This window comes from Nilaparvata lugens, chromosome 6 (assembly GCF_014356525.2).
Source record: "Nilaparvata lugens isolate BPH chromosome 6, ASM1435652v1, whole genome shotgun sequence".
NCBI classification, from domain to species: Eukaryota; Metazoa; Arthropoda; class Insecta; order Hemiptera; family Delphacidae; genus Nilaparvata; species Nilaparvata lugens.
The window spans coordinates 5,849,390-5,875,930 of NC_052509.1; the positions used below are offsets into that span (position 1 = coordinate 5,849,390).

Consider the following 26,541-nt stretch of genomic DNA (forward strand, 5'->3'; position numbering starts at 1 on the left):
TTATTTCCTGAAAGTACATTTTACAATAAATCCCCTGAAAATTACTGCATCTAATATGGAACAAGTCCGTGTTTAGAGGAGGACACAACAATAGGCACAATACAAGAAAGAAAAAGTTGACTTTCTACTGCTGTAGTTTACAAGCATAAGCTATTCAAACATATTCACATACAACAATACTAACACATAAAACAATTGTAAGTAATATAATCTCAAATTCTTAGCCAATAATAATACAAATAGATTCAATGAACAAAAACTGATTGCTTCCTTTCTTTTGTCATAGTTCTGGAAACATTACCGATGTATTCAATGGCAATGTTTCTTGATAATTCTGTACAACGGTCTTATATACTCTGTATTCTTTCTCCAATAATTTTCTAGAAAAATTTCCTAATAATTTCTCTTAGAACCTCTATTCTCCAACAGTATGTTAGAATATGTCTGTTGTCAGTTCAAGTGACCTAACTAAGTTGAATTAGGATGCTTAAAGTGTATTTGGTGATTTTGATTTAATTTCCTGATATTAATTTGAATGTTTGTTTGTTGCAGGGACTAACATTCTTCCTGTCCTACACCATTCTGGCTTCCATGCTTGGAATGCTACAGTTTGGTTACAATACCGGCGTCATAAATGCTCCAGAAGTTGTGAGTATTGTCATTGGTAATAAATAATTTTCTCAAACAGTTCTAATTGCGTTTCAAACAAATTTGATTGAATATAATAATTAAAAAATATCAGGACTGCATTGGAAATCAAACCTGAAACCTATAAAGTATCATTTATGATTTTCAAATCAGATCAATCGTATTGAATATGATTTCAGAATGTTCATGAAACATTTTAAATGTGTAACTTCGAGTTTGTCCATAATTATTGCTGGAGTTCCCAAGTCTAGAATATTTTCGAGAACGTTTGTTATTTCACTCACTTTACTCAGCGTTTAAGGCTCTTCAAAGTAGTTCCAATTCATTTTAGATCGAATAGAAAATTATCCTCATCCAATTAAAATTTAATGCTGCACCTGAACTGGATTAATTACACAAAGACTTATAGGTTTCTCAAGTAAAAATGCCAAATATTTTTTTTTGGTCTTTCAGTTTTATCTGCTTCCTTCAATATTGATGTTACTAAATCTCATGCAGTTTGTAATCACAATATATCTACTAGCTATTTGATATTTTTAAATATGTCATTGATAGTGTTTTTTCCTTGGGGCTACTCTTGAATATTAATAAAAATTAGAAATCTAATTTCCATTTTAAAATAAAATTGTTATAAAATTGAAAATTATATAGCCGAAAAATGTCGTGATTGAACAATTTAAAAAGGTTACTTAGATTTCTAATTTTTGAATGAAAAAGACTAAGAAATTGTCAAAAACCACAGATTTATTGGTACTTAGAAAGACCGGTTTCGGTTATTACACCATTGTCAATCTCTGATAAACTAAAACTAAATACAAGAGCAGCAGAATTTATACTAGTAGGCTTAAAACGCCATTTTGTCACACCGTTGAGTAGGAGGAGACTGTCTAGCTGGGCCAATGGCAGGCGTTCAAGCCCTTGACCAATAGCACTACTCGCCCACTGGTATAAATTCTGCTTCTCTTGTATTTAGTTTCAGTTTATCAGAGATTGACAATGGTGTAATAACCGAAACCGGTCTTTCTAATTACCAATAAATCTGTAGTTTTTGGCAATTTCTTAGTCTTTTTATTCAATATAAATAATTACTACAATATCAACTTCTCAACTACACAAAAAGTGAAATTTATTACAGATTGAATTATAATGACGAAACAAATGAAACTGGTTTCTTGTTATTTCAATTGTAATAAATGATTGTCACTATATCAAATTACCAAATGTTAATAACAAATTTATCAAAACTTGCATAGAACCATGTAAAAAAACTAATCAAATCTTGCATAGAATAATGGTAATAGAGCTAAAACGTTTTTAGTTTCTCCTGATGAATTCGAAATTGAAATAATTGGGATGAACATAGCTTGAAAAATTACAACTGGAACAGTAAGCGAAATTTTACTCTACTGATGGAATGTAAGATTAGAATGTACCTCGATAGAAGAGGGCTGATGACACAATTATTTCCAATTCAAATTCAAGTCTGGTGCAGCGTAATTTGGGAATTATTCAAAGTATCGACAGCAAGTAACACAGTGAAGCAAAAGTCGTACAAATTATACACAAATAGTTTCTAATTTTTATTTATGTCTTGGATAATCTGTTGTTCCTCCTCAAAAAACAAAACGATGAAGTGAGTCAATTTATTGGACAACGAACTTTATCTGAATAGTAGTTCCAAGAATATGTTTTCAAAATTTGAAGTGAAAGTTTTCAATAGTTACCGTCAAGCATACAAAAGCCGAAGTCCAAACTATGAAATCTCTCCCCTCATTTAATGAAAATTGTCACACAGAGTGCGTCCGAGGTCTCCGGTTCACGTTTTGCTATGGACAAAATGGTGGCGGTCAAATGCAAACTTTCCAGTTGAATTTCTCAAGTGAAAATGAAGTGAGGAAACGATTCAGTTTCCAAGAACGCGGAGCTCGGAACGCCTGACCGCTGTCAGGTTTGTGTACACGTCATAAACTATGAAATCTGTACGCTCATTCAGTAAAAGATTGGATTCAATAAATTACTGATTCCACTCTACAGAGTGTTTTAGAAGTAGTGTCGAACATTTTTAGGGTATTGTTCCTGGATGATAGGAGACTACAAAAAATGTCGTATTGTAAGTGTCCATGTTGGTGGATGATATCAGGGAGGAGGGAAAGTACTCCAAGATGAAGAGAATTGCACAGGACAGAGAGGAATGGAGAAGGAGGAATCATGTTTAGACCTGCCCTAGGGCAGAACACCAGTAATTTATCAATCAAGTGTCCAAAACTCAGCGGTTATCCTTATAGATGCCATTTTGTTTTTTCACTTGGGAATTTTTATCTCAATAACAAAATATTGTATTGATCTATGAATATTTGTGTAAAGACTCAACTTTAAAAAATGAAATAAAAAATTTTCGATGTAAATTTTCAAAATGGTGGCCATTTTAAATTTTTGATTGCAAATTTCACGAAAACCGTTTTCTTTAAAAAAGATTTACAAGAGACAAAAAGTTTGCAAATCTTATCAAGATTACAAGGATAACTTATTTATTAAAACTGCTCAAAGAATAACAAAGGAACTAATTCTTTTCATGACCACTTTTTACCATTTAAAAATCAATATTAAATTTTCAATTTCAATTGTATTTAAGATGAAGCTTTTGAACTCGGTATGGCTCCATATGGCCATCCAGCTGATTTTACAATGTTTTTCAGATGATCTTGTAATAAATTACGATGATAACTGATATATATATATATATATACTCTGGTTTGACGTCTAGATGGGGGATCGGACTCCCCCCAAATCTTGTTTGTTCATGGTCATGCATGCAGTACGAAAATAATTAATTTCTCTGTTAGGCGGGTTGCACACCGGAGAAACGCGTTTCGTGAAAAAAGTTTCAGGGAACGTGAAACGAAAGTTGCTCGCAATCGACTGATAAGATTAAGCAGGGAGCGTTTCTTTTGTATGCATGCGCGAGTGAAACGGATTGCATGAAACAAGTTTCATGAAAGAGGGCTTCACGAAATGCGTTTCTCCGGTGTGCATCCCGCCTCCGACCAATCAGGTATCCTTGAAATCTTGATACAATTTGTCAACTTTTTTGTCTCTTGTAATAATTTTTTTGTAAAGTGAACGGTTTTCGTGAAATTTGCAATCAAAAATTTTAAATGGCTGTCATTTTGGAAATTTACATCGAAAATGTTTCATTTTATTTTTTAAAGTTGAGTCTTTATAGCATAAATATTCATGCCAAATTTAAGATCAATACAATATTTCGTTCTTGAGATAAAAATTCCCCAAGTGAAAAAACAAAATGGCAGCTATAAGGATAACCGCTGAGTTTTGGACACTTCAAATACGACATTTGTAGTCTCCTATCATCCTGGAACAATACTCTAAAATGTTCGACACTACTTCTGAAACACTCTGTATAAAAACTGTTACTAATTGTGATGGTGTTGTTTGCTGTTGAGAACTTGAAGAACTTCAAGAACCTCTGTCTTGACAATGCCTTCTATAGACGGTAGCTGCTACAGGTTCATTGATGTAATATTTTAGTCCATTCTTGTTGACCGAACGAAGAGAGGTCTAAAATTCAAGTCGACGGTTTGGCATTTCTCTTGATGTTCAAATGTGTATATGCTTATATGTTGCGCATTTACGGCGAAACGCGGTAATAGATTTTCATGAAATTTGACAGGTATGTTCCTTTTTAAATTGCGCGTCGACGTATATACAAGGTTTTTGGAAACTTTGCATTTCAAGGATAATATAAAAGGAAAAAGGAGCCTCCTTCCTACGCCAATATTAGAGTAAAAATCAGACTATAGAATTGTTCATCATAAATCAGCTGACAAGTGATTACACAGATGTGTCGAGAAGCCAGTCTATTGATGTATTTCCATAAGGTCTATAGTTTCAATCAGGTACTTGTGGATGAGAATACTGCGTGAGGTCTACTGTTCACAGAACTACTAGTTTAAAATGTAGAATACTGATGTGTTGGTGTTGTGTGTTGCAGAACATAGAGAACTTCATGAAGGACGTGTACAAGGACAGGTACGGCGAGGACATCCATGAGGAGTCTGTGAAGCTGCTCTACTCGCTGGCTGTCTCCATCTTCGCCATTGGAGGCATGCTGGGTGGGTTCAGTGGCGGCATGATTGCCAACAAGTTTGGCAGGTGAGTTATTTGTGCATCCAGGGACCAAAGTCACACTAAATACTATAGTGAGGCCCAAACCCAACCTAACCTAACCTAACCTAACCCAACCTAACCTAACCTAACCCAACCTAACCTAACCTAACCCAACCTAACCTAACCTAACCTTACCTAACCCAACCTAACCTAACCTAACCTAACCCAACCCAACCTTACGCATCTATAGTTTTTATTTATTATTTTATTTTACAAAGGCGACTTTCTAGAAGTAGTTTAAGCCTATAGTCCAGCCACTATATACATTGGTGCATGCAATTTATATTGTAGTTCTGTTTTTTTAATATATTATTTGGGTACATATGAGAAGTCCAGAACCAATAACTTCATGCAAAATTTCCTTGTGCTAGATACAGAGTGGCCCAAAAAACTCGTATTTTCGGCTCATTTTCCAGTTTTCAGCTATTTCTGCCCAATCTCGTTATCGGACAGAAAAATTTGCTCTCGCCTTTTTGAAGATTATAAAATTTTGAATAAAATGAGATCAAGAGTTTCTAAAACGAGTCTGATACATCATAGAAACTCACGATTGATTTCAAATTGTAGATAAATTCATCCTCTACGAGCTCAGTTGCCTAAAATCCATCATGAATTACTTTTCCCTATCATAGAACTGCCAAAACCGTTAATATGAGAAAAATATCTAAAATTTCCGGATTTTTTTCAACAATCAAATCTCACTTTACGAACATATTTTTACATGAATCGTTTACAGCAAATGAAAGAGAAAATTATTCTATTGTACATTTCAAGATCAAGTAATGATTTTTATATCAAGGGGTTACCGAGATACATAGCTTTTAATATAGAAATTGGCCATTTTTTGTGTATTGGAATATGGGTTTAAGTACACTCAGCAATAAATTTTCCATTTTTCAACCGAATGTGACTTATGATGCATGATTTTGGACCGCCTTGACGAGCCGAAAAGAATGAAGTTTAGTACGATGAAATCTGAGCATTGTGTCAAAAGTTATAAGTGTTTGAAATTTTAATCCTTGAGGTGTCCTTAAGCGCGCCTCTCCTCTAGGAAATACTTAAGTGAAGTGCATCTAATGGGTGATTCTCATAGAACTTAATCTCATGAACTTATGTCATTGTGCGAAATATCAATGTGAGGACAATGTAGTTGGTGATGATGGTTGAAGCTGAAAATTAGGTGTTTTTCACAATACAAGGAGCATTGTTGTCAGGTGTACCTTGAAATCTATATGAGATAGAGCGCTCTACTTGATCTCAGATTGTAGAGCACAAAAATACGCCCAGAGGGATTTTGAATTATACATCTAAATGGTAACAATCGAAAGATATTGTTGATCAAAATCTAAAATTTATCAAAATTAATTTTTCCTTTAAATTTCACTTATTTTTGAAAAATCATAACAGTACTCATTGGAGATAGAGAGTTCCGAATGATCTCATTTTATTCAAAATTGTATAATCTTAAAAAAAGGCGAGAGCAAATTTTTCTGTCCGATAACGAGATTGGGCAGTAATAGCTGAAAACTAGAAAATGAGCCGAAAATACGAGGTTTTTGGGCCACCCTGTATTTAGCACAAGGAAATTTTGCATGAAGAAATTGGTTCTGGACTTCTCTTATGTACCCAAATAATATATTAAAAAATCAGAACTACAATATAAATTGCAAGCGCATCCCCTTTTTTATGTCTATATTGACTGGTCTACTAGGTGATGATGATGATGGAATGAATGATAATACAATATGAAGGTAGAGTTATTAGAAAGTAGTGAGGTCCACGTTATAATGATAGTGAAGAAAGATGGCAGAACAACGTTGCCGATCCTCTGTCTGGTCAATGCCTTCTATAGACGGTAGCTGATACAGGTTTATAAAAGTAATATTAACTGTTCATTCTCGTTTAAAATAATCAATTATACTTTATTGAACACGAAATTATATTTTTCAATAATTTCATAATGTAGATGAAATATTTTGTTAATTTATTCTTAATTCTACTTTTTTAATGAAAAAGACTAAGAAATTGTCAAAAAACACATATTTATTGATAAGCCTACTTAGAAAGACCGGTTTCGGTTATTACAAGGTTATTCCAAGTATCAATAAATATGTGGTTTTTGACAATTTCTTAGTCTTTTTCATTCAATATGAATAGTTACCACAATATCAACTTCTCAACAACACAAAAAGTGTAATTCTACATTGTTAAAACACGATCTGGCAACAGAGCAATGCGAGAAAGAGATAGCGCTATCCGCTGTGTTGAATAATAGACAAGGATAGCAATACCATTGCCAATCAAACACTGTCATTATAACGTGGACCTCAATATAGGGACAAAAGTGACACTTGATACTTTAGTGAAGTCCACGTTATAATGGTAATGGGGAAAGATAGGAGAACAGTGTTGTTGAGTCTCTGCCTTCACTGCCTTCTCTATAGAGGTAAGCTGATACCGGTATATTTGATTCAATATTAACTGGTAATTCTTGTTTAAATTGATCAATAATTTTTATTCGTCTAGAAATTATTTTTTCAATGATCAAATAATACATTTCATTAATTGAGATTGAATATTTTGTTAACTAATTATATTCTTCAATGTTGTTTTCCATCACGAACTGCTTATTATTAAATCACTTTTTGCTATTAGAAAAATCTGGTGTGGTACACTCACACAACTTTCCTTGCTCATATTTGAAACTACGATCTGTATATGTGTATATATAATCGTTTTCAGAGTACTTTTTCTTTGTGTGAATTATTGTGAAATTCGATGATTTTTTTAGTTGTCATTTTTTTAAAGTCGTCAAAACAGCTGTTCTACAGATGAAATATCTCGACTATGTGTTCTTTTTATGAACTGCGCTACCTACCTACCTCATGCACGAGAAGGTTACTAAGTCCATTTCCCAAGGATGGGGTGGACCCCCATTGGATTCCCAGAAAGAAGACTCATGCCAGTTAATAGAGCTGATGAATAACAGAGTATGAATTTGAAAAAAATCGGTCAAGTTATTTTTGATAAAATCTTGAAAACATGGTTTTTTAGTAATTATCCGCCATTTTTCTCAAGAATATTATGGAGCTCCTGCAATTTTCCCAGACAGAAAACTCATGTCATTTGATAGGGCTTATAAATAGCTGTCCATGGTATAAATTTGAAGAAAATCGTTAGAGCCGTTTTCGAGAAAACCGTGAAAAACATGGTTTTTTAGTCATTATCCGCCATTTTTCTCAAGAATATCACGGAGCTCATGGAATTTTCCCAGAAATGACTCATGCCAGTTGATCTATCCACGGTATGAATTTGAAGAAAATCGTTAGAGCCGTTTTCGAGAAAACCGTGAAAAACCAGGATTTTTAGTAATTATCCGCCATTTTTCTCAAGAATATTACAGAGCTCCTGGAATTTTCCCAGAAATGAGACTCATGCCAGTTGATAGGGCTTATAGATAGCTATCCATGGTATAAATTTGAAGGAAATCGTTAGAGCCGTTTTCGAGAAAACCGTGAAAAACATGGTTTTTTAGTCATTATCCGCCATTTTTCTCAAGAATATTACGGAGCTCCTGAAATTTTCCCAGAAATGAGACTCATGTCTGTTGATAGGGCTTATAAATAGCTATCCATGGTATAAATTTGAAGAAAATCGTTAGAGCCGTTTTCGAGAAAAACGTGGTTTTTTAGTAATTATCCGCCATTTTTTCCGCCATCTTGAATTGAATTTTATTGAATTTCTTATTGTCGGATCCTCATGGTATAAGGACCTCAAGTTTAAAATTTCAAGTCAATCGGTTAATTAGGAATGGAGTTATCGTGTTCACAGACATACACACATACACACACACACACACACACACACACACACACACACACACACACACACACACACACACATACACACACACACAGACCAACACCCAAAAATCATGTTTTTGGACTCAGGGGACCTTGAAACGTATAGAAAACTTGAAATTGGGGTACCTTAATTTTTTTTGGAAAGCAATACTTTCCTTACCTATGGTAGTAGGGCAAGGAAAGTAAAAAACGACTAGCAGTCGAATATTTTCCAATAAATGAATTTATCACTCACTTTGACAACGATATCTTTCGGCAGGTCCGCCATCTTCTTGGTTGTGACAACCTGAAAGATTTCTTTGTCACAGTGAGTGATTAATTCATTTATTGTAAAATATCTGACTGCTGTTTTTTCTAATAGCAAAAAGTGATTTAATTATATTTATTTTACAATATTTCAATTCTTTATTCCTACATTGTTGAAAAATGATCTGAGAACGTTGCGGAGCTAGAAAAGGATAGTGGCATCTGCTTTGTCTAATGATAGACAAGAATAGCAACACCAATGTTAATCAAATACTGTCATTATAACATACATCTCACTATACTTATCTCCAACGCAGGCGCTTAGAGAGATAGACCAATAGTGTTGCTTTCCATATTTTTCAAATTGAGGATAATTCATCAAAAATTTTGAAAAAAGTGCTCAATTGAACATAATTAGATGTTTAGATGTCCGATTAAACACTGATCATGTACGATTCAATGCGATTCATAGGAAGTCGTCATAGAATTCTAAATTTCCAACAAAATTCTGGAAGGAAAGTTAGGAAACGATATTGAGCTCAGTCTGTTGTCCTCTCTTGATCTTTTTACGAGTTTATGATGTATGACTTGTGTCTTTTTTATTAATAAATGAGTACAATAAATAAATAATTAAACATGTAGAACGTTTTTTACATTCACTTTCACCATCCATGTGATCAAATTATCAGTTTGGAGCGCTATCTGTACATTGATAATTGAAAGTATTTTACTATTCCGTTTTGTTAATTAATTACTGTTGTTGTTTTGCAGGAAGGGAGGATTACTGCTCAATAATGTGCTAGGCATAACTGGGGCCTGCTTAATGGGCTTCACCAAAGTGTCCCATTCCTACGAAATGCTATTTGTTGGTCGCTTTATTATAGGAGTTAATTGTGGTGAGTTCTCATCAATTAAATACATTTTTCCTTTAGATAATTCATCCAAGATGGCTCAATCTACATATACAGGGTGATTCATAATTATGGTAAAATATTTTAATACGTGATAGTAGAGGTAAAAATAAGAAAAAAAGTTCATATAAACATATATCCATAAACGCTTCATTAGCGAGCTATACAGGCTGAAAGATTTCGCCCGGAATTCAGTTCCTCTGGTGAAATACACCGATGCTGAATTGTTTGGGGACTAGTTTTTGAAAAACTTATGCTGGATTCATATGGAAAAATATCTGAAAAATTGAATAAAACTTGTCTGGTAGTTTTTGAGAAAAAAGTTGAAATATGCAAAAAATCTAAGTAGAAAAACACAGACTTCTACGTTTGATGCCCAATAACTTTCTTTAATGACCAGTAAACAAATATTTTTTTGCAATAAAAATTGTAGAAAATTTAATTCTGAAAAGAATTATGTAAGCTGTGTAAACTAAATTCAAATAAAAGTTGAATAAAATGTATTCTTATGTAGTACAGCTAATTCAACTTTTATTTGAATTTAGTTTACACAGCTTACATAATCCTTTTCAGAATTAAATTCTCTACAATTTTTATTGCGAAAAAATATTTGTTTACTGGTCATTAAAGAAAGTTATTGGGCATCAAACGTAGAAGTCTGTGTTTTTTACTTAAATTTTTTGCATATTTCAGCTTTTATCTCAAAAACTACTCATACTACAGCTTCCAGACTAGTTTTATTCAATTTTTCAGATATTTTTCCATATGAATCCAGCATAAGTTTTTCAAAAACTAGTCCCCAAACAATTCAGCATCGGTGTATTTCACCAGAGGAACTGAATTCCGGGCGAAATCTTTCACCCTGTATAGCTCGCTAATAAAGCGTTTATGGATATATGTTTATATGAACTTTTTTCTTATTTTTACCTCTACTATCACGTATTGAAATATTTTACCATAATTACGAATCACCCTGTATATGGACACCAAGTCGAATCCAATTTCCATGCAAATACATTCAAATTCTGTATTATTGATTGTATAAGTAGTTTAAACTAATCAATGCATATTCATACGAACTGAATATATTTTGAAATGTATATCATAAAATGGTTGTACAGTAAGTCAGTTGTTAAAATACACAATACTGATAGAATATTAATAAAGTATTGTTAAAATACACATACATAATACTGTGAGAATTAATAAAATATGTTTAGATAAGCAGTATGATAGTGATACCATTCCATAAACTAGGACAAAACATGAACAGCTTGGATACATGGATTTATATTTCAATAACAAATATGGCGAACAATAAGATTGGTTATCAAAATTCACTTCTATTGTTGTCTCAAGTTGTAGAAACAATTGTTGTGTAACAAATAGCTATCGGCAGAAATAAGCTACGTCGTAAGATGCATCAATTAAAATCAGTTCTCTTCAGTATTAGTAAAGTATTTACAAAATAGTTATTTGTGCAACTAGTGCGCAAAGTGACAGTTTGCTGCACCGAAAGAAACGTTTACGCCCGAGCCGTAGGCGAGGGCGGAATGGTTTCTTGAGTGCAGCAGAGGAACTTTGCGCACGTATTTCACATTAAGTTTTTCCTACAGTTACCATTGAATATGAAAAGTGGGTAATTATGAGTAAAATTGCCTGAAATGCATCAAATGTTTTTCTGTGTAATTTTATTATTGATAAAAACCTTAATCCTAAAATCCTAAAGTCCTCGTTGTCGTTGGTTATAATATATAATACTAATAATTTGCGCGTTGTGCTTGGTTGCACCTCTGCTAACTATAGCAGCCACAGCAGTCACTGTTACCAACTTCATTTTGATTTTGCTGCACTGTTGCTCCATATAACCTACTAAGTATTTTGCGTTGCCATGTTGCAAATCTGGAGTGCAGAAAAATTTTTTCCTACAGATACCCTGAAAAGTGACCATTTGTGCACTGATTGCAGGCTGCAAAGAATCACTTTTCCGCACTAGTGCGCAAAGTGAGTACTTTGCGTACTCCAGATTTGCAGCATGACAACGCAAAATAGTTAGTAGGTTATATGGAGCACCAGTGCAGCAAAATCAAAATTAAGTTGGTAACAGTGACTGCTGTGGCTGCTATAGTGAGCAGAGGTGCAACCAAGCACAACGCGCTAATTATTAAGTAGATATTATAACCAAGGACAACGACAGCACAGTGCCACCACAGCACACACCACACAGCTGCCCCCCCGCCATTCAAACACTACTACATTATTCAGGCAATTTTACCCATAATTACCCACTTTTCATATTCAATGCTAACTGTAGGAAAAATTTAATGTGAAATACGTGCGCAAAGTTCGTTTGCTGCACTCAAGAAACCATTCCGCCCTCGCCTACGGCTCGGGCGTAAACGTTTCTTTCGATGCAGCAAACTGTCACTTTGCGCACTAGTTGCACAAATAACTATTCCCGCACTAGAGCGGAAAAGTGATTCTTTGCGTTCTGTAATCAGTGCAGCAATGGACACTTTTCAACGTAACTGTAGGAAAAAGCATATTCATATTTAGAATTTAGTATTTTTAGGCTATATTAGGTCCTTCTAATGGAATTAGTCTCATTTCATACTCTTCCACTCATACTTCTATCAAAGTTGTTAGTATGTGCTTGTATGAGGAAAATGAATATTGCATTTATGAGGATAACATATGTATCTCTCATTCTGAGACACTGTGGGAATTATAAAAACTCTTGTACAAATCCACGAATCATTCACAATCATTTTGTTCATGATTTGTGAATAATCGCGGTTGTTCCATTAATCTTAGTCATAGTATTATAAGCAAGTTCGTTATTTTAATTATTAATCAATGCTCAATCAATATGATTCCTCAAAAAACAATTCTTCAAATGAAAATGTGAATAACTCTTCCTGGGTCAAAAAAGTTGATCCATGAGACAATGGTTAAATGTTAACTGTAATGCAGTTTCCACACTCTTGTCGAGTGCGTACATATGACTACGAGCGCGAGAGTGTGGATGACTACTATATGCCACCGCTCGCCTTCACAACGCCCGTATACAGCGAGCCGCTTGGCAAGTGACTTGGCGAGAGTGTGGCGCTGGCATAACACTCTCCCGCTGCTCAAATTGTCACTGAATACTGAAATGTCTATTTATTCTTATTGTGACTTGGGCAAGTGACTTGGCGAAAGTGTGACGCATAACACTCTCCCGCTGCTTAGCTACGATACATTCTGAACTGTCAACTATTTATACTTGTTTATGATTTTAATGTGTTGTTGTATGTTTGCAGGTTTAAATACGTCACTAGTGCCAATGTACATATCTGAAATAGCACCGCTCAACCTGCGAGGGGGTCTGGGCACGGTGAATCAGCTGGCCGTCACAATAGGACTGCTCATCTCACAGATTCTAGGAATCGAACAGATTCTTGGCACTGACGATGGCTGGCCCCTCTTATTAGGTAACAACACATTTCACATCCAATTTAAAAATATGTGATACAATTCTCAAGCCCAGTAAGACATGCATAATGTAAGCTTTGCGAGGTCAATAGATAGATTAAGATCAAGACACCTTTGAAGATAAGTATCCCATCCAGCATAATGTGATATAACTCGGAACGATGTGGATCTTTCTTCATTAACTTGTATCAACTTGTATGCTTTGAAATAGGCGGCTGGCGATGTTCTTAACAAGCCGTACATGTGTGTTTGTATTGTGGGAACTGACTCGACCTAAGAGTCCTTTTTGTGTCTAATTTTTTGTATAAATTGGAATGGATTCACCGGCTTTTGTACTTTTTGGTCCCTGGATAGCAATTCTCCGGTAGAGTATCAGTTATTGTCCGTCAGCCTTTCACATGCATACACATTAAGTTTGACATTCAGTTCAATGAACAAAATAATTGATCACAGCCGAATTAAAAATTTTCTCGCAACACGTCCGTGCACTTCAACCGATTAAGATAAGATAAGATAAGATAAGATATTTTTTTATTGCCAATAAACATATACAGTGCAGTAATAGGCAAAAGTCACAATACAAACAGTGCAATAAAAATAACATAATCATATCACTGGCGGAAATCACAATACAAACAAAAGAGCGTGTAGAACGAAAAACAGCCGAGCTCCTTCCAAGATGCCGGGAGAGAGTACCGTTACAGCGAGAGATAAGGCCGATACTTCCCCAAAGTTATGGTGGTGGGGGGTAAGCAACCTCAATTGCGAAAGACAGAAACAAAACTCCACAAAACTAAATGAGCATGGAGCTAGAGGGGTGATTCAGAGAACACCTTTCCGAGAGAGGATACAATAATTATTAAAAATATAATTTGACAGAAAACATTTACATTTATAATAACATATAATTGAAAGAGGAAATCTTTATTTTATATTAAAGCTGCGTGAGTTGTAATGTAAGTAGCTGGCTGGCACCTAGTCTTCCTCGCTATCCATCAATTTGAGCTATGCCAGCCCGCTTATGAAATGTGTTGTCACAGTATATATGGTATTGTACTATCTTGAATAATACACCATTCTTTCTGTTCTGTATACTTTAAAATAGGGCGTAAAACTGTCTCGACTTTGACGTTTTCAGAAGTATGCAACTATGAATTCATGAATTAGAATAATATCTTATATCGAGTTAACCAACATTAAAAATGCACCAAGCGTTATAAAATCTGTATTTAACAGGGTTTGAACAAACTAGATTGGAAAATTTGTAAAGTCATTAATGTTAGGATCAATAAAAAAACACATTCCTGATATTTAAGCACATGTTTTACTATTGAACGAATGGACAGTAATCTAGTTCTATTACAATGAATAAAAATCTGGTGTGGTACACTCACATAACTTTCCTTGCTCATTGAACTGTAAGCCTCATTCTCAAACGAGAATAATTTAGGGGAATAACATAATGACGATTGGCGGCAACATATTTGAAACTACGATCAGACTACTATATATGTGTATATATAATTGTTTTCAGAATACTTTTTCTTTTGTGTACATTGTGAAATTCGATGATTTTTATAGAAGTCGTCAAAACAACTGTTCTACAGATGAAATATCTTGACTATGACTGTGTTCTTTTTATAAACTGCTCTACCTAACTACCTCATGCACGAGAGGAGGTTACAAAGTCCATTTCTCAAGGATGGGGTGGACCCCCCATTAGTTTCCCAGGATGAGCGGTATTTGATTAACATTGGTGTTGATTTATTTGTCTATCATTCGACAAAGCAGATAGCGATGCCAGTTGTTAGAGCTGATAAATAACTATACAGGGTAGAATTTGAAAAAAAAATCGTTAGAGCCGTTTTTGAGAAAAACGTGAAAAATATGGTTTTTTAGTAACTATCATTTTTCTCAAGAATATTACGGAGCTCCTGCAATTTTCCCAGAAATGAGACTCATGTCAGTTGATAGGGCTTATGAATAGCCATCCATGGTATAATTTGAAGAAAATCGTTCGAGCCGTTTTCGAGAAAACCGTGAAAAACATGGTTTTTTAGTCATTATCCGCCATTTTTCTCAAGAATATACGGAGCTCCTGAGATTTTCCCAGAAATGAGACTAATGCCAGTTGATAGGGCTTATAAATAGCTATCCATGGTATAATTTGAAGAAAATCGTTAGAGCCGTTTTCGAGAAAAACGTGAAAAACATGGTTTTTTAGTAATTATCCGCCATTTTTTCCGCCATCTTGAATTGAATTTTATTGAATTTCTTATTGTCGGATCCTCATGGTATAAGGACCTTAAGTACAAAAGTTCAAGTCAATCGGTTAATTTGGAATGGAGTTATCGTGTTCACAGACATACACACATACACACATACACACACACACACACAGACCAACACCCAAAAATCATGTTTTTGGACTCAGGGGACCTTGAAACGTATAGAAAACTTGAAATTAGGGTACCTTAAATTTTTTTGGAAAGCAATACTTTCCTTACCTATGATAATAGGGCAAGGGAAGTAATAAAATACTTGTGTGCTCTCACAATATTGAAAATACTGGTTCATTACTCATTGCTCATTGGTCCCTGTCCATGCATCTTTGCTCGCTTTTTTGTGTGTATTTTGTTTTATAAGTTTTTGATCTCGAGTTGCTCTGACTTAAAAATTCAAATTAATCATTGATGTGTTTTGCATTGCAGGTCTAGCAATTTGTCCTGCCATTCTCCAGCTCATACTACTGCCAGTGTGTCCTGAATCGCCTAGGTATTTGCTCATAACTAAGCAATGGGAGGAAGAAGCCAGGAAAGGCAAGTATCATCAGTTTGTAGCTATTCTCAGTGCCCCCATATCCAACTGCATGTAATGTGAGACAGATCTATTAACAATCACTTCTCTTCTTCCCCAGTTACAATTCTCTTCAAATAGCAATCCTTGAATGAAAAAGACTAAGAAATTGTCAAAAAAACCACTGATTTATTGATAATTAGAAAGACCGGTTTCGGTTATTACACCATTGTCAATCTCTGATAAACTCCAAAAAAACTCAAAAAAAAAATAGCAATCCCTTAACTTCTACAAACTATCATCATGATTAATTGATTGGTGATTTGCTCATCTATCATCAGATTAAAAATTCTACTTTATCAATAATTGAGATTTCGCATTCAAATTGAGTCGAATACACATGATGAAGGCTTATTTTCTGATATCCGTATCAGTCTACGTGTCCGGTACAGTGAATATGTACAAATGTTCATTTTTATATTAACTGAATCCCATTCAGTTCAAGAAGGCATGTAAGCAGCTTCACCTAATGTAGACACTTATTTCTCCCACGCTAGACCTCATCAACTTACATAGAGTACCATATTTGGTAGATGACTTCCTTTCATTCTTAGCTCTGTTATCATTCACCTAATTCTTATTTTATTCTCAGCATATAATTCACATCATTCTTGGAATGTTATTTGTAATTTCTTGATTCCTCTCTTCTTATTCTCTCATATTGTAAATGGTTTCTAGTATATAGTATAGTCTCTAGTATTCAGTATATTTAGTTTCTCATAACATGTTTTTCTTCACTAATATGAAATAGTTTTTTCCTTGTTTCTTTCTCTCGATTTTCAATTTCTTTGTAAAGTGATTATTGTAATTTTTTGATTGGGGAGCAATTTTTGGGGGTTTCCCGTATGTTCCCATATTGTTGTAAATAAATAAGTAAATACAATACTATTCACATAACTGTATGACCAATGTAATTTCGATAGAGCGATAGGAGCTCACTGTTGGCGTTGAATGCTGATTCTATCAAGAAGTCTCATGCTCTCTTTTTCGCTCTTTCTCTCTCACAACTATTTTATAGGCTCTCTGTAAAATCTGATTGCTCTGTCTCATAATTCAAAATTATACACCATAAGAACAAGGCTGAAAACTAAGGTTTGCATAGACTGTAGTATCTGCTTTGTCAAATGACAGACAAGTATAGCAAATCAACGTTGATCAGATGCTCATTTTATAACGTTAATCTTAAGATAGTTAATGGTTCGATTGAAAAAGAAATAGAATCTAGTGACTAGCAACTACTTATTGGTTCTAGCTATACAATAAGATTTTACAGCTGTAACCGGTGGAGGTATTTTTACCCTACAACACACCTGACATCATTTCTTTTACCGGAGATATCTTTGTCTCTATTTGATTAATCTTCCAAAATATGAAATATATAAGAATACATGTGGTTCGATAGTCATTCTTGCAGACTATACCACCGCTGGCCACCAATGTGAACGGAGGGGGTGTTTCTTCTTTTCTATAATATTTGCTAAAGTTTACTGCTATCAAATTAATCATCTAACGGTATTTGAATCCTTGATTGGTTGGGAGCTTTTAGTGGATTCGTTCATTCAAATGCACAGATTATCATTATTAACTAATTGTCACCTATTTTAGCAACTAGCAACTACGAGTCAGGAACTTCAATGAAAAATACTAATAAAATTAACTTCAGGTTTATTGAAGTCTAAATAGGTAGAACGAATTAATAAAAGTCAGGTGACATGTCAAATTTTCAAACAGAACAAAGTTATTTAGCAATCGATTCAGGTCAAGAAGACATACTCAATTTTTACTCTATACATTTTGGGAACCTGCTAACTTGCTGCATTTAAATTTGGGCCTCAGTCATTCTATGAAACTAAATTTTGAGCTTGATAAGAAAAACAACAAAAGTTCGGCACTCACCATTTTAACAATATTCAAACTTGGACTCTTCAGAAACACTCACATACGCTTTAATAAAACTCACTATACTTGAACTCACACGCACAAATAATTTTCTGATTCTACTCCTACTAACTATATAGAATTTGGTTTCCTATTCAACTAGATAAAAATTACTGATAACTGGAAACTTAACAATTTGTCCCTCTGAATGGGAAATGGGCCCATTCAGAGGACCGAGGCTCGCACACCGTTACATGTTTTCTCAGTTACGTCTCAATTCGAACTGAGGCCTTCTTCACTGAAAATTATTCCCCCTCCACGAGCATTGAGCATAACTTCCAGTGGAAAAGCCAAAGCTGCAAAAAGGTCAATGGTCGTACAATTCCCAAATACAGTAGCTTTTTCGACATGAATTTGAAACTGCACTTGAAAAATGCACGAAAATTGCTTTACTTTTGACAACTAAGCAACAAGTTAGCAAATTCAAACAAGACAGAGTCAATTCTCAGACTAAAACGCAGGGTTCAACATACAGTAAAAATCAAAGTTCATTCCAGTTCAAAAACCTGAAAATAATATAAGATACACAAAAACAACTACAATAATACCCACTCAATATTCACACTATTATACAGCTGTCAAGAATCCTAGCATTCGCTTGAAAATTACTTGAAACTAGCAATTGATAGCTTTTATCCAATTAACCTCATAGAATCTAGTGACTTGCAACATTTACTAGTCATTGGTTCCAGCCAATGTACCTAGAATACTCTGTATTATAGGTATTGGTTCCAGCCAATGTACCTAGAATACAGGGTATTAACTGTATACTAGTAATAACTGTATACTAGTAATAACTGTATACTAGTAATAACTGTATACTACTATTTTATACTAGTTATTGGTTCCAGCTATACAAGTAAGATTATACAGCTGACTGGAAAATCCTAGCATTTGCTTGGAAATTACTTAGAGCTAGCAATCGCTAACTTCTATACATTTGAACTCATAGGTTACATGCATTACTCGATTTTGAATTGGGTGGTGTTTGTATTTGCAGCACTTCGCTTCAAACCAAGTGGATGACATTGAGGAGGCAACGGTGCTAAGTTTAAAAAGGATTGAGCTCATATCTGCTCTTAATAGCAAATCAACGTTAATCAGATGCCCACTTTACAAAAGAATCTCACTATAGGGACTTTTAGTTTTAATTCTTGTATTTATAGATTCATTTTTTTATTTGATTGATTAAGATTAAGATCACGGGTACAATACAAGAAATAATAGAGAATTGAGAATTCAGGTCCATAGATCTAAATGTTAGATTAAGTATGCAATTTTGAATAATGTTTATTATTTATATTACAATGTGAAAAATTATGCGATGCTGTCAGAAATATCTTCCCAAAGTTGATCAAGAACACTCATCATTTCAGACCGGGTGTAACACAGGAATTTCAAGTTTATCCTACTAAACTTTCGTTGATCAGAAGACAGCTAATTTACACAAGCAGTAAACTGATCAATGAAATACCTTTCTACTTACATTTTAAAATTAGTAAAAAGAGCGTCAATGATTGGATTAAGAGGGAATTTCTTTACCTTAAATATAGCAATTTAATTTTAATTCTTTTATTCTCATTTTATAGTCTTTTCTCTGCACAATATTTGTTTGATTTTCCATGATTCTGCTGTTATAAAGTTTCTATTGTAATTATTAGTTAAATTTAACCTTAACTTTCTGCATTATTTCGAAATATTATGTTTTTCTTTTACTGTTTTGCAACTCTCACCAGCGGGCAAAGATTTTCTTTTTGCTGGTGATGCCTAGATTTTATATTTATTTTAATTTTATTCAAGTATATGTATGAGTAATTATGTTTATTTGATTATATTTTTAATGATATGTCATATTATAAAGAGTTTGTAATATGTTTTGAATATTCTAATTGACAATAATTGGCAATAAATTCTATGATACAATCCCTCAGCATATGATAAAAAAGATTTTGAGTGCTCTCCCTACAGAAATAACCAACCTGACAAATAAAAAGGAATTCAAGAATTGCCTCGGAAACTGGCTAATAAACAAAAACTTTTAGGCTGGGCGTACACCGGTTAGTCAAGACAAGACTAGTCACGTTTAGTCACAATACTGCACATAGTTGACATGTCTAATTGCAATGACTAATCAGTGCGAGTTGTGTCATAAGTAACAATGTGAAGTATTGTGACTAAACGTGTCTGATCATGTCTTGTCTTGACTAACTGGTGTGCGCCTCGCCTTATTGTATGGCAGGGTTCTAAGGGGTTGCTGCCATATCTGTTAATACTTGACCAATTTATTGATTGATTTTGTGTTGTTGTTGCTTGTATAGTTGTTGTATGTATGACGATTTGTAGATAATGTAAACTGGATATAAAAAACTGGACATACGGTACAGTAATTTCTTCTTCCATTTAGATATATAAGACTCAAGATTTCTGCTCCAGTATTATTTTTTCATTATTTTTTTATTTTTCAGTGGACTCGCTTACCTTTATTTTGCGTACCTATTCCTCTGTTTTTCTTCCTTTCCCCCATTTCTCCCTTCCCTTTTTTCCTCATCACTTCTCTCTTCTCTTCTTTGCCTGCCTATTACATGGGAAACCATAGTTAGCTAGGTATCTTCCTCCCTTTTTTTCTCTTCCCCAACACACCCAACCACAAAGCCCATGGTTTTTTATATTTGTAACATTTTATTGTATTCTATTTGTTTTGTCTTGTTTTGTGTGTTTTAATAAATTGAAATTGAAATGTAGGCTATATGCAAAGAATAATTGATAAAGTAAATAGCCAATGATCACTTGAATTATTGTAATTCGAATTGGTTGGTGTTTGTTGTTGTGTAGCGCTGCGCCGACTGCGCGCCTCCAATCAGGTGGAGGAGGATATTGAGGAGATGCGAGCCGAGCAGCGCGCGCAGCAGACGGAGGCCACCATCTCCATGACTGAGCTCATCTGCTCGCCCACCCTCCGCTCGCCCCTCATCATAGGCATCGTCATGCAGCTCTCGCAACAGCTGTCAGGCATTAATGCGGTATGAGACATTCACTACTTTTCGGACACACCTTTTACACCAAAATGTCTGTGGATTTAAAATTCTCCTTTTTCCATTTTCCAAAAACCAAAAACTCAACATTGAAGGTAATGATAACATTCGACGTGAATTAAATTACAGTCATGCAGCTGTCTGACATAAATGCGATATGAGACACTCACTCACCACTTTCCGGACACACCTTGTACACAATCTCTGTGGTTTTGACATTGGAATTGCAATTATTCATTCAACAAAAACATAAAGATGTAGTTAATTATCGCGAATTCATTTGAAGAAAAACACAAACTTGTTTCAAAACCTATGTCAGAAGTCAAATACCTAACATTTGAATTTGGTGTTGGTTCCGTAGTCGTGCTGATAAGCTATCGATAAGATAGGTTAAGATGCATGCGTCTGCTACTCCCGTTGTAAGGGTGACCACTCCTCTGAAAATCATTTATGAGTTTAGAAATCTGAGGATTCGGAGTCGACCTAAAGCTGTGTAGGTCCACTTATCTATCATCGTCATCCGTCCCATAGCCATAACCCACGCAGAAACCTACAGCTAATGTAGGCAAATTCAGCGATAGATCAATTTGTAGGAACCTCTTATGAGCACATGCCTGTGAAAATGTAATAGAACAATATGCTAACTTACATAAAGTTCTATTAGCTTGATAAAAACAATATAAAAATCTTTTAGTATCCTTTATTTTTAAAAACTTTAAAATAGTTCAACAACTAGTTTCGACCCTAACTTAGGTCATAACTTAGGGTCGAAACTAGTTGTTGAACTATTTTAAAGTTTTTAAAAAATAAAGGGTACTACAAGATTTTTATTAATTTGTTAAAAAGTAGCCCATATAAGTAGTGAAGTGTTTTTATTAACTTATACATGTATGAATACACAGTAGTCTGATAGGTTTATTGTGAGCTTATGCATAAGAAAATCTACAAAAAAAGTTGAAATAGTTATTTGTGCAACTAGTGCGCAAAGTGACAGTTTGTGCACCGAAAGAAACGTTTACGCACGAGCCGTAGGCGAGTGCGGAATAATGGTTTCTTGAGTGCAGCAAACGAACTTTGCGCATGTATTTCACATTAAATTTTTCCTACAGTTACCATTGAATATGAAAAGTGGGTAATTATGGGTAAAATTCCCTGAAATCCATCAAATGTTTTTCTGTGTAATTTTATTATTAATAAAAACTTTAATTTATTTAAAGACAAATAATAATAATTCAATTATAATGATTAGTAATTCAATTGAAAATTTATCTGACTGCTTGAAGGGGGTTTATCTTATGTAAGCATTGAAATGACTATAATCAAGGCACATAATGGCAAGGCAACGCCGTTCTCCACTGCCATTATAACGTGGACCACACTATACCACAGTCAGTGTTACCAACTTAATTTTGATTTTCCTGCACTGGTGCTCCATATAACCTACTAACTATTTTGCGTTGTCATGCTGCAAATCTGGAGTACGCAAAGTAATACTTTGCGCACTAGAGCGGAAAAGTGATTCTTTGCAGCCTGCAATCAGTGCAGAAATGCTCACTTTTCAAGGTATCTGTAGGAAAATAACTTATTTGATTGAAGTTTGATTGAGCTGGCATTGATTATTTGGGTTGTGAATTTATATTCAATTGTTACAATATAATTATCAATCTATTATCTATTCTCATGGAAGTGTACCTCTAGTCGTTATCTTGTAGAGATTGAGTGAATTATAATAGTACGCTACTGGTACCTGTACACTTCATGTTATATGGTTCTCGTTCTTGAACTTCTCACAACCTTTAAAAATATTGATACTATTTTCTTTGATATTGTTTTCTCATCTTAACTCATGGATTTTACGGTTTATTATATTCGTTTATCTTCAGTTTTGAATTACAGTATGGTGCAATATCTTTATTCTTTTCAGTTTTCAATCTAATTAAATTCTAAATTTTGGTTTGTATATTTCTGGACTCGGAATTTGATTCAAAGTGAAGCAACATAACTTACCTTTTAGACATTGGCTGACTACTATCAAAATTCGGAAAGGGAACAGTTTTGGGCTAGGCCTGTTGATCCTTTTCTAATCATGTATTTGATTTGTGTACTGTTAAATGTGAAAAATAAATAAGGTGATCACCGAAACTAGTAGTTACAATTCAATTTCTTTCAATTCTTTTTATTTGCCATCAATACAATTTACAATAAATTATTCAAGAAATTCATAGAAATAAAAATAAAACATAGCTTACAATCAAAACAAAAATTATAAATTAAATATATTTAAATCAAAATCTATTCATTAAGGCAACAACCCAGCAAGGAAAATCCTGTCCGCTGGGCGTGAGCATCAGTTCAATATTATTATATCAAATATTATTTTATTATTATAAATAAAAATAAATATGGCAAAATTTTAGAATCACGTAAGTAAACAAAAAAAATAAGGTTCAAATAAAAAAAATGTATATTATAAAATATTATCGAGAGTAAAGAAAAATGTCTCAATTATCCATTTATTTATCTGTGCCCCATGTCTATCCTCAGTTAAAATTGCATACCATTTGGGATTAAATTAATTAATTTTGTGCTTAAATAATTTAATTGTCGACGTAATATTTGTATTCTTGTTTTATTATTTTATTAATTTTAAAGGGTACTATAATTCTATTTTATAAATACAAGAAAGTAGCCCTTAATTCATTCATTTTAAAACATATATAAATTTAAATACAATTGATTCATTTGCACGCATAAGATTCATTTAATTCATTTATCCTGTGTTGCTTGGATACTTTTCTCTACAGTTACTATATACGGTAACTGTACTTTTGATAACCTTTCAATTCATTACAAATACTTTTGAATTGTGATTGTGCTCTTATTTTCACTCATGAAATTGACCGTTTGCTATCCTTGTTCAACTTGAGTGTGTTGGTTGTAGGTGCTGTACTACTCGACCAACCTGTTCATGAGTTCGGGTCTGTCGGAGGAGACGGCCAAGTTCATGACGATAGGAATCGGCGCCATTATGGTCGCCATGACGCTGGTGGTCATGCCCCTCATGGACCGCATGGGTCGCCGCACACTCCATCTCTACGGCCTCGGCGGCATGTTCATATTCTCCATATTCATCACCATTTCGTTCCTCATCAAAGTAAGTAGGCAGGTCGCTCACCAGGTAAAAACAAAGTTTGGTGTTGGTGAAAAAGATAGGTTAAGGGGCTTTTACATTAGTCAAGTTTTCCTTGACGTTTGAGTAGAATGAATCATTTTTGCAAACTTGACGTCAAGTTTACAAGAACAGAAACTTGAATCCACTTTACCAATGTCTCTTCTTCAAGTAGATGTTGAACATGCTTTGACTTTTCTGGTTAGCTTGAATCCTGAAGGTACAATCATAGAGAAACAATAGCTTGAGTAGATATCCCATGGTATAGGGCGTTTATGTCGCAACTTTTACTGTTATCTCAAGCCGATCGTCCACGTATTTCTTTCCCAAAAAGCTGTGTGACGCTGGTAGTCTCTCATATTGTACCATTCATACACCCTCACCCCAACAAAACAGTAAAAATCCACAATAATCGATAGTAATCGACTTGAGATAACAGTAAAAGTTGCGACATAAACGCCCTATACCATGGGATATCTACTCAAGCTATTGATTCTCTATGGTACAATCCAACCTAGGGTTGTGTGGCAGAGAGGACCAGGAGTCCTAATTCCGCCCTAATAAAGGCATATAATCAATCAATCAATCAACCTACAAATGGGAAAATCAGATAAAAACAGTTGTCAGAGAATGTAGAATGTATAAAAACAAATGAATAGGAAAATATGATACAAGAAAATATGAAAAGTAAGAATAAATCTTTGAGACTGATTATGTTTTCTACTTCATAATTATATAATTTTGAGGTTATGTAGATTTGAATTCAAGTAAACTTGACTTCAAGGCTTTAAAATCGCCTATTCAACTCAAACGTTAAAAAAACATGAATATCCAAGTAAGCTTGACCAATGTAAACGAAGCTTCAGGGTCAAAGCATAGTGGAGTGGCGAAGTTAGAGTATCAGAAAAGATGTCTGAGAGTTTTTGAATAATGATGCCTCCGCTTCCTTCTACTCTACCTTCGCCGCTCTGATGTGGTAGGCCTATGCCACATTTGAATTTATGAATTATTTTCAACATTTTCAGCTACTCTCCCTAAACTTAGTGGAGCGGCGGAGGTAGAGTGTATCAGAGAAAAATGGATAATTTGGAATGGAAATTACACGCTCATTTTTGAACGAAACTTAAAACGTTTTTTCTAGTTTATACCTTACATGTTACCATGATAATAATATAGGTCACAATAATTGAGACCTCTTGAATGGAACTTGATAGTTTTTCATTCATTTTGATGATTTCAAGAGTATCAAGAGAGTCTGCATGCCAAATAAAAATCACAAAATAAGTTCTATCCTGGCTCTCACAAGAATATTGAACCAGGTGAACATAAAATATTATTAAAGATGGAGGAATTATACAATATTATTGGCTAGTAAATTGTGGATCTTTGTTAAATTATCACAAATGGTATTTAAACTTTTAAAGTTTGCTTGCTTCAAGCCTATTTATTAATTAAAATTTAACCAAATTAATTAAAATAACCATCAAACACATTAATGTTGAGAAATTAGTTTGAAAGTGTGAACAATTATTGTACAATTGTTATTTGTTGTAACTTGTAACTAATATGATTTTTTTATTTGCATCTTTCCAATCAGGTAAGTACACATTGTATTTATTGTAATTTCTAAAAAATGCGTTTTAAATTTTATTTGCAAGTTGATTCCTTTGTTTCACGTTTTCTTCCTATTATTTTGAATTCAAAATGTTTTATGTTCATTATATATTTTCATATCTCTTCATCATCCATCCTTTGCCTATTAATTACTCTAGTCTTGATAAACCCAGAATCCTAATAATCATACTCCAACCAATTTCCTGACTATTCCAAGCTCAACATTTATATTTATTTACAGTTATTTTCTGTTTGCTTATTATTTTTCATTTTCTCCCCAACTATGAAGCCCAGGCGATCCGCAGGTCACAAATGGTTACAGGGAACCCCAATTTATTTTCGCCCTACTGCCCAAGTCCTACAGTGACTTTTGAAAACAATGTGGACAATGAGCAGTCAACTAATATTAAGTAAAAAGTATAAATATCGCTGATATAAAGTTTCATAGGGAACCGATAGTGATTTTCATTGATATTACAACTTGAAACAATATCATAACTTACTAGGTCTCTAAAATAATTAGATAATCATGTCTTGTAGAATCTACTGTGCTTAGCTTAATAAAGTTTTGACGAATGTAAATATTTTCCAATCATATTTTCCTT

At 34.0% G+C, this 26,541-nt stretch overlaps 1 protein-coding gene across 31 annotated transcripts in view; it reads left to right on the plus strand.

Moving 5' to 3' along the window:
• Positions 1-26,541, plus strand: part of LOC111053621 (glucose transporter type 1) — a 220,459-nt gene that overhangs the window by 153,619 nt on the left and 40,299 nt on the right. For all 31 annotated transcript variants that reach the window (XR_005571519.1, XR_005571520.1, XM_039429993.1 and 28 more), the window contains 7 exons: positions 553-648; positions 4,658-4,818; positions 9,714-9,838; positions 13,156-13,326; positions 16,039-16,146; positions 20,954-21,141; positions 24,095-24,307. Coding sequence is in view for 29 of the 31 variants with exons in the window: in XM_039429993.1 (XP_039285927.1) it covers positions 553-648; positions 4,658-4,818; positions 9,714-9,838; positions 13,156-13,326; positions 16,039-16,146; positions 20,954-21,141; positions 24,095-24,307 (1,062 nt within the window). In the remaining 2 variants the exon portion in view is untranslated. The remainder of the gene's footprint in view (positions 1-552; positions 649-4,657; positions 4,819-9,713; positions 9,839-13,155; positions 13,327-16,038; positions 16,147-20,953; positions 21,142-24,094; positions 24,308-26,541) is intronic.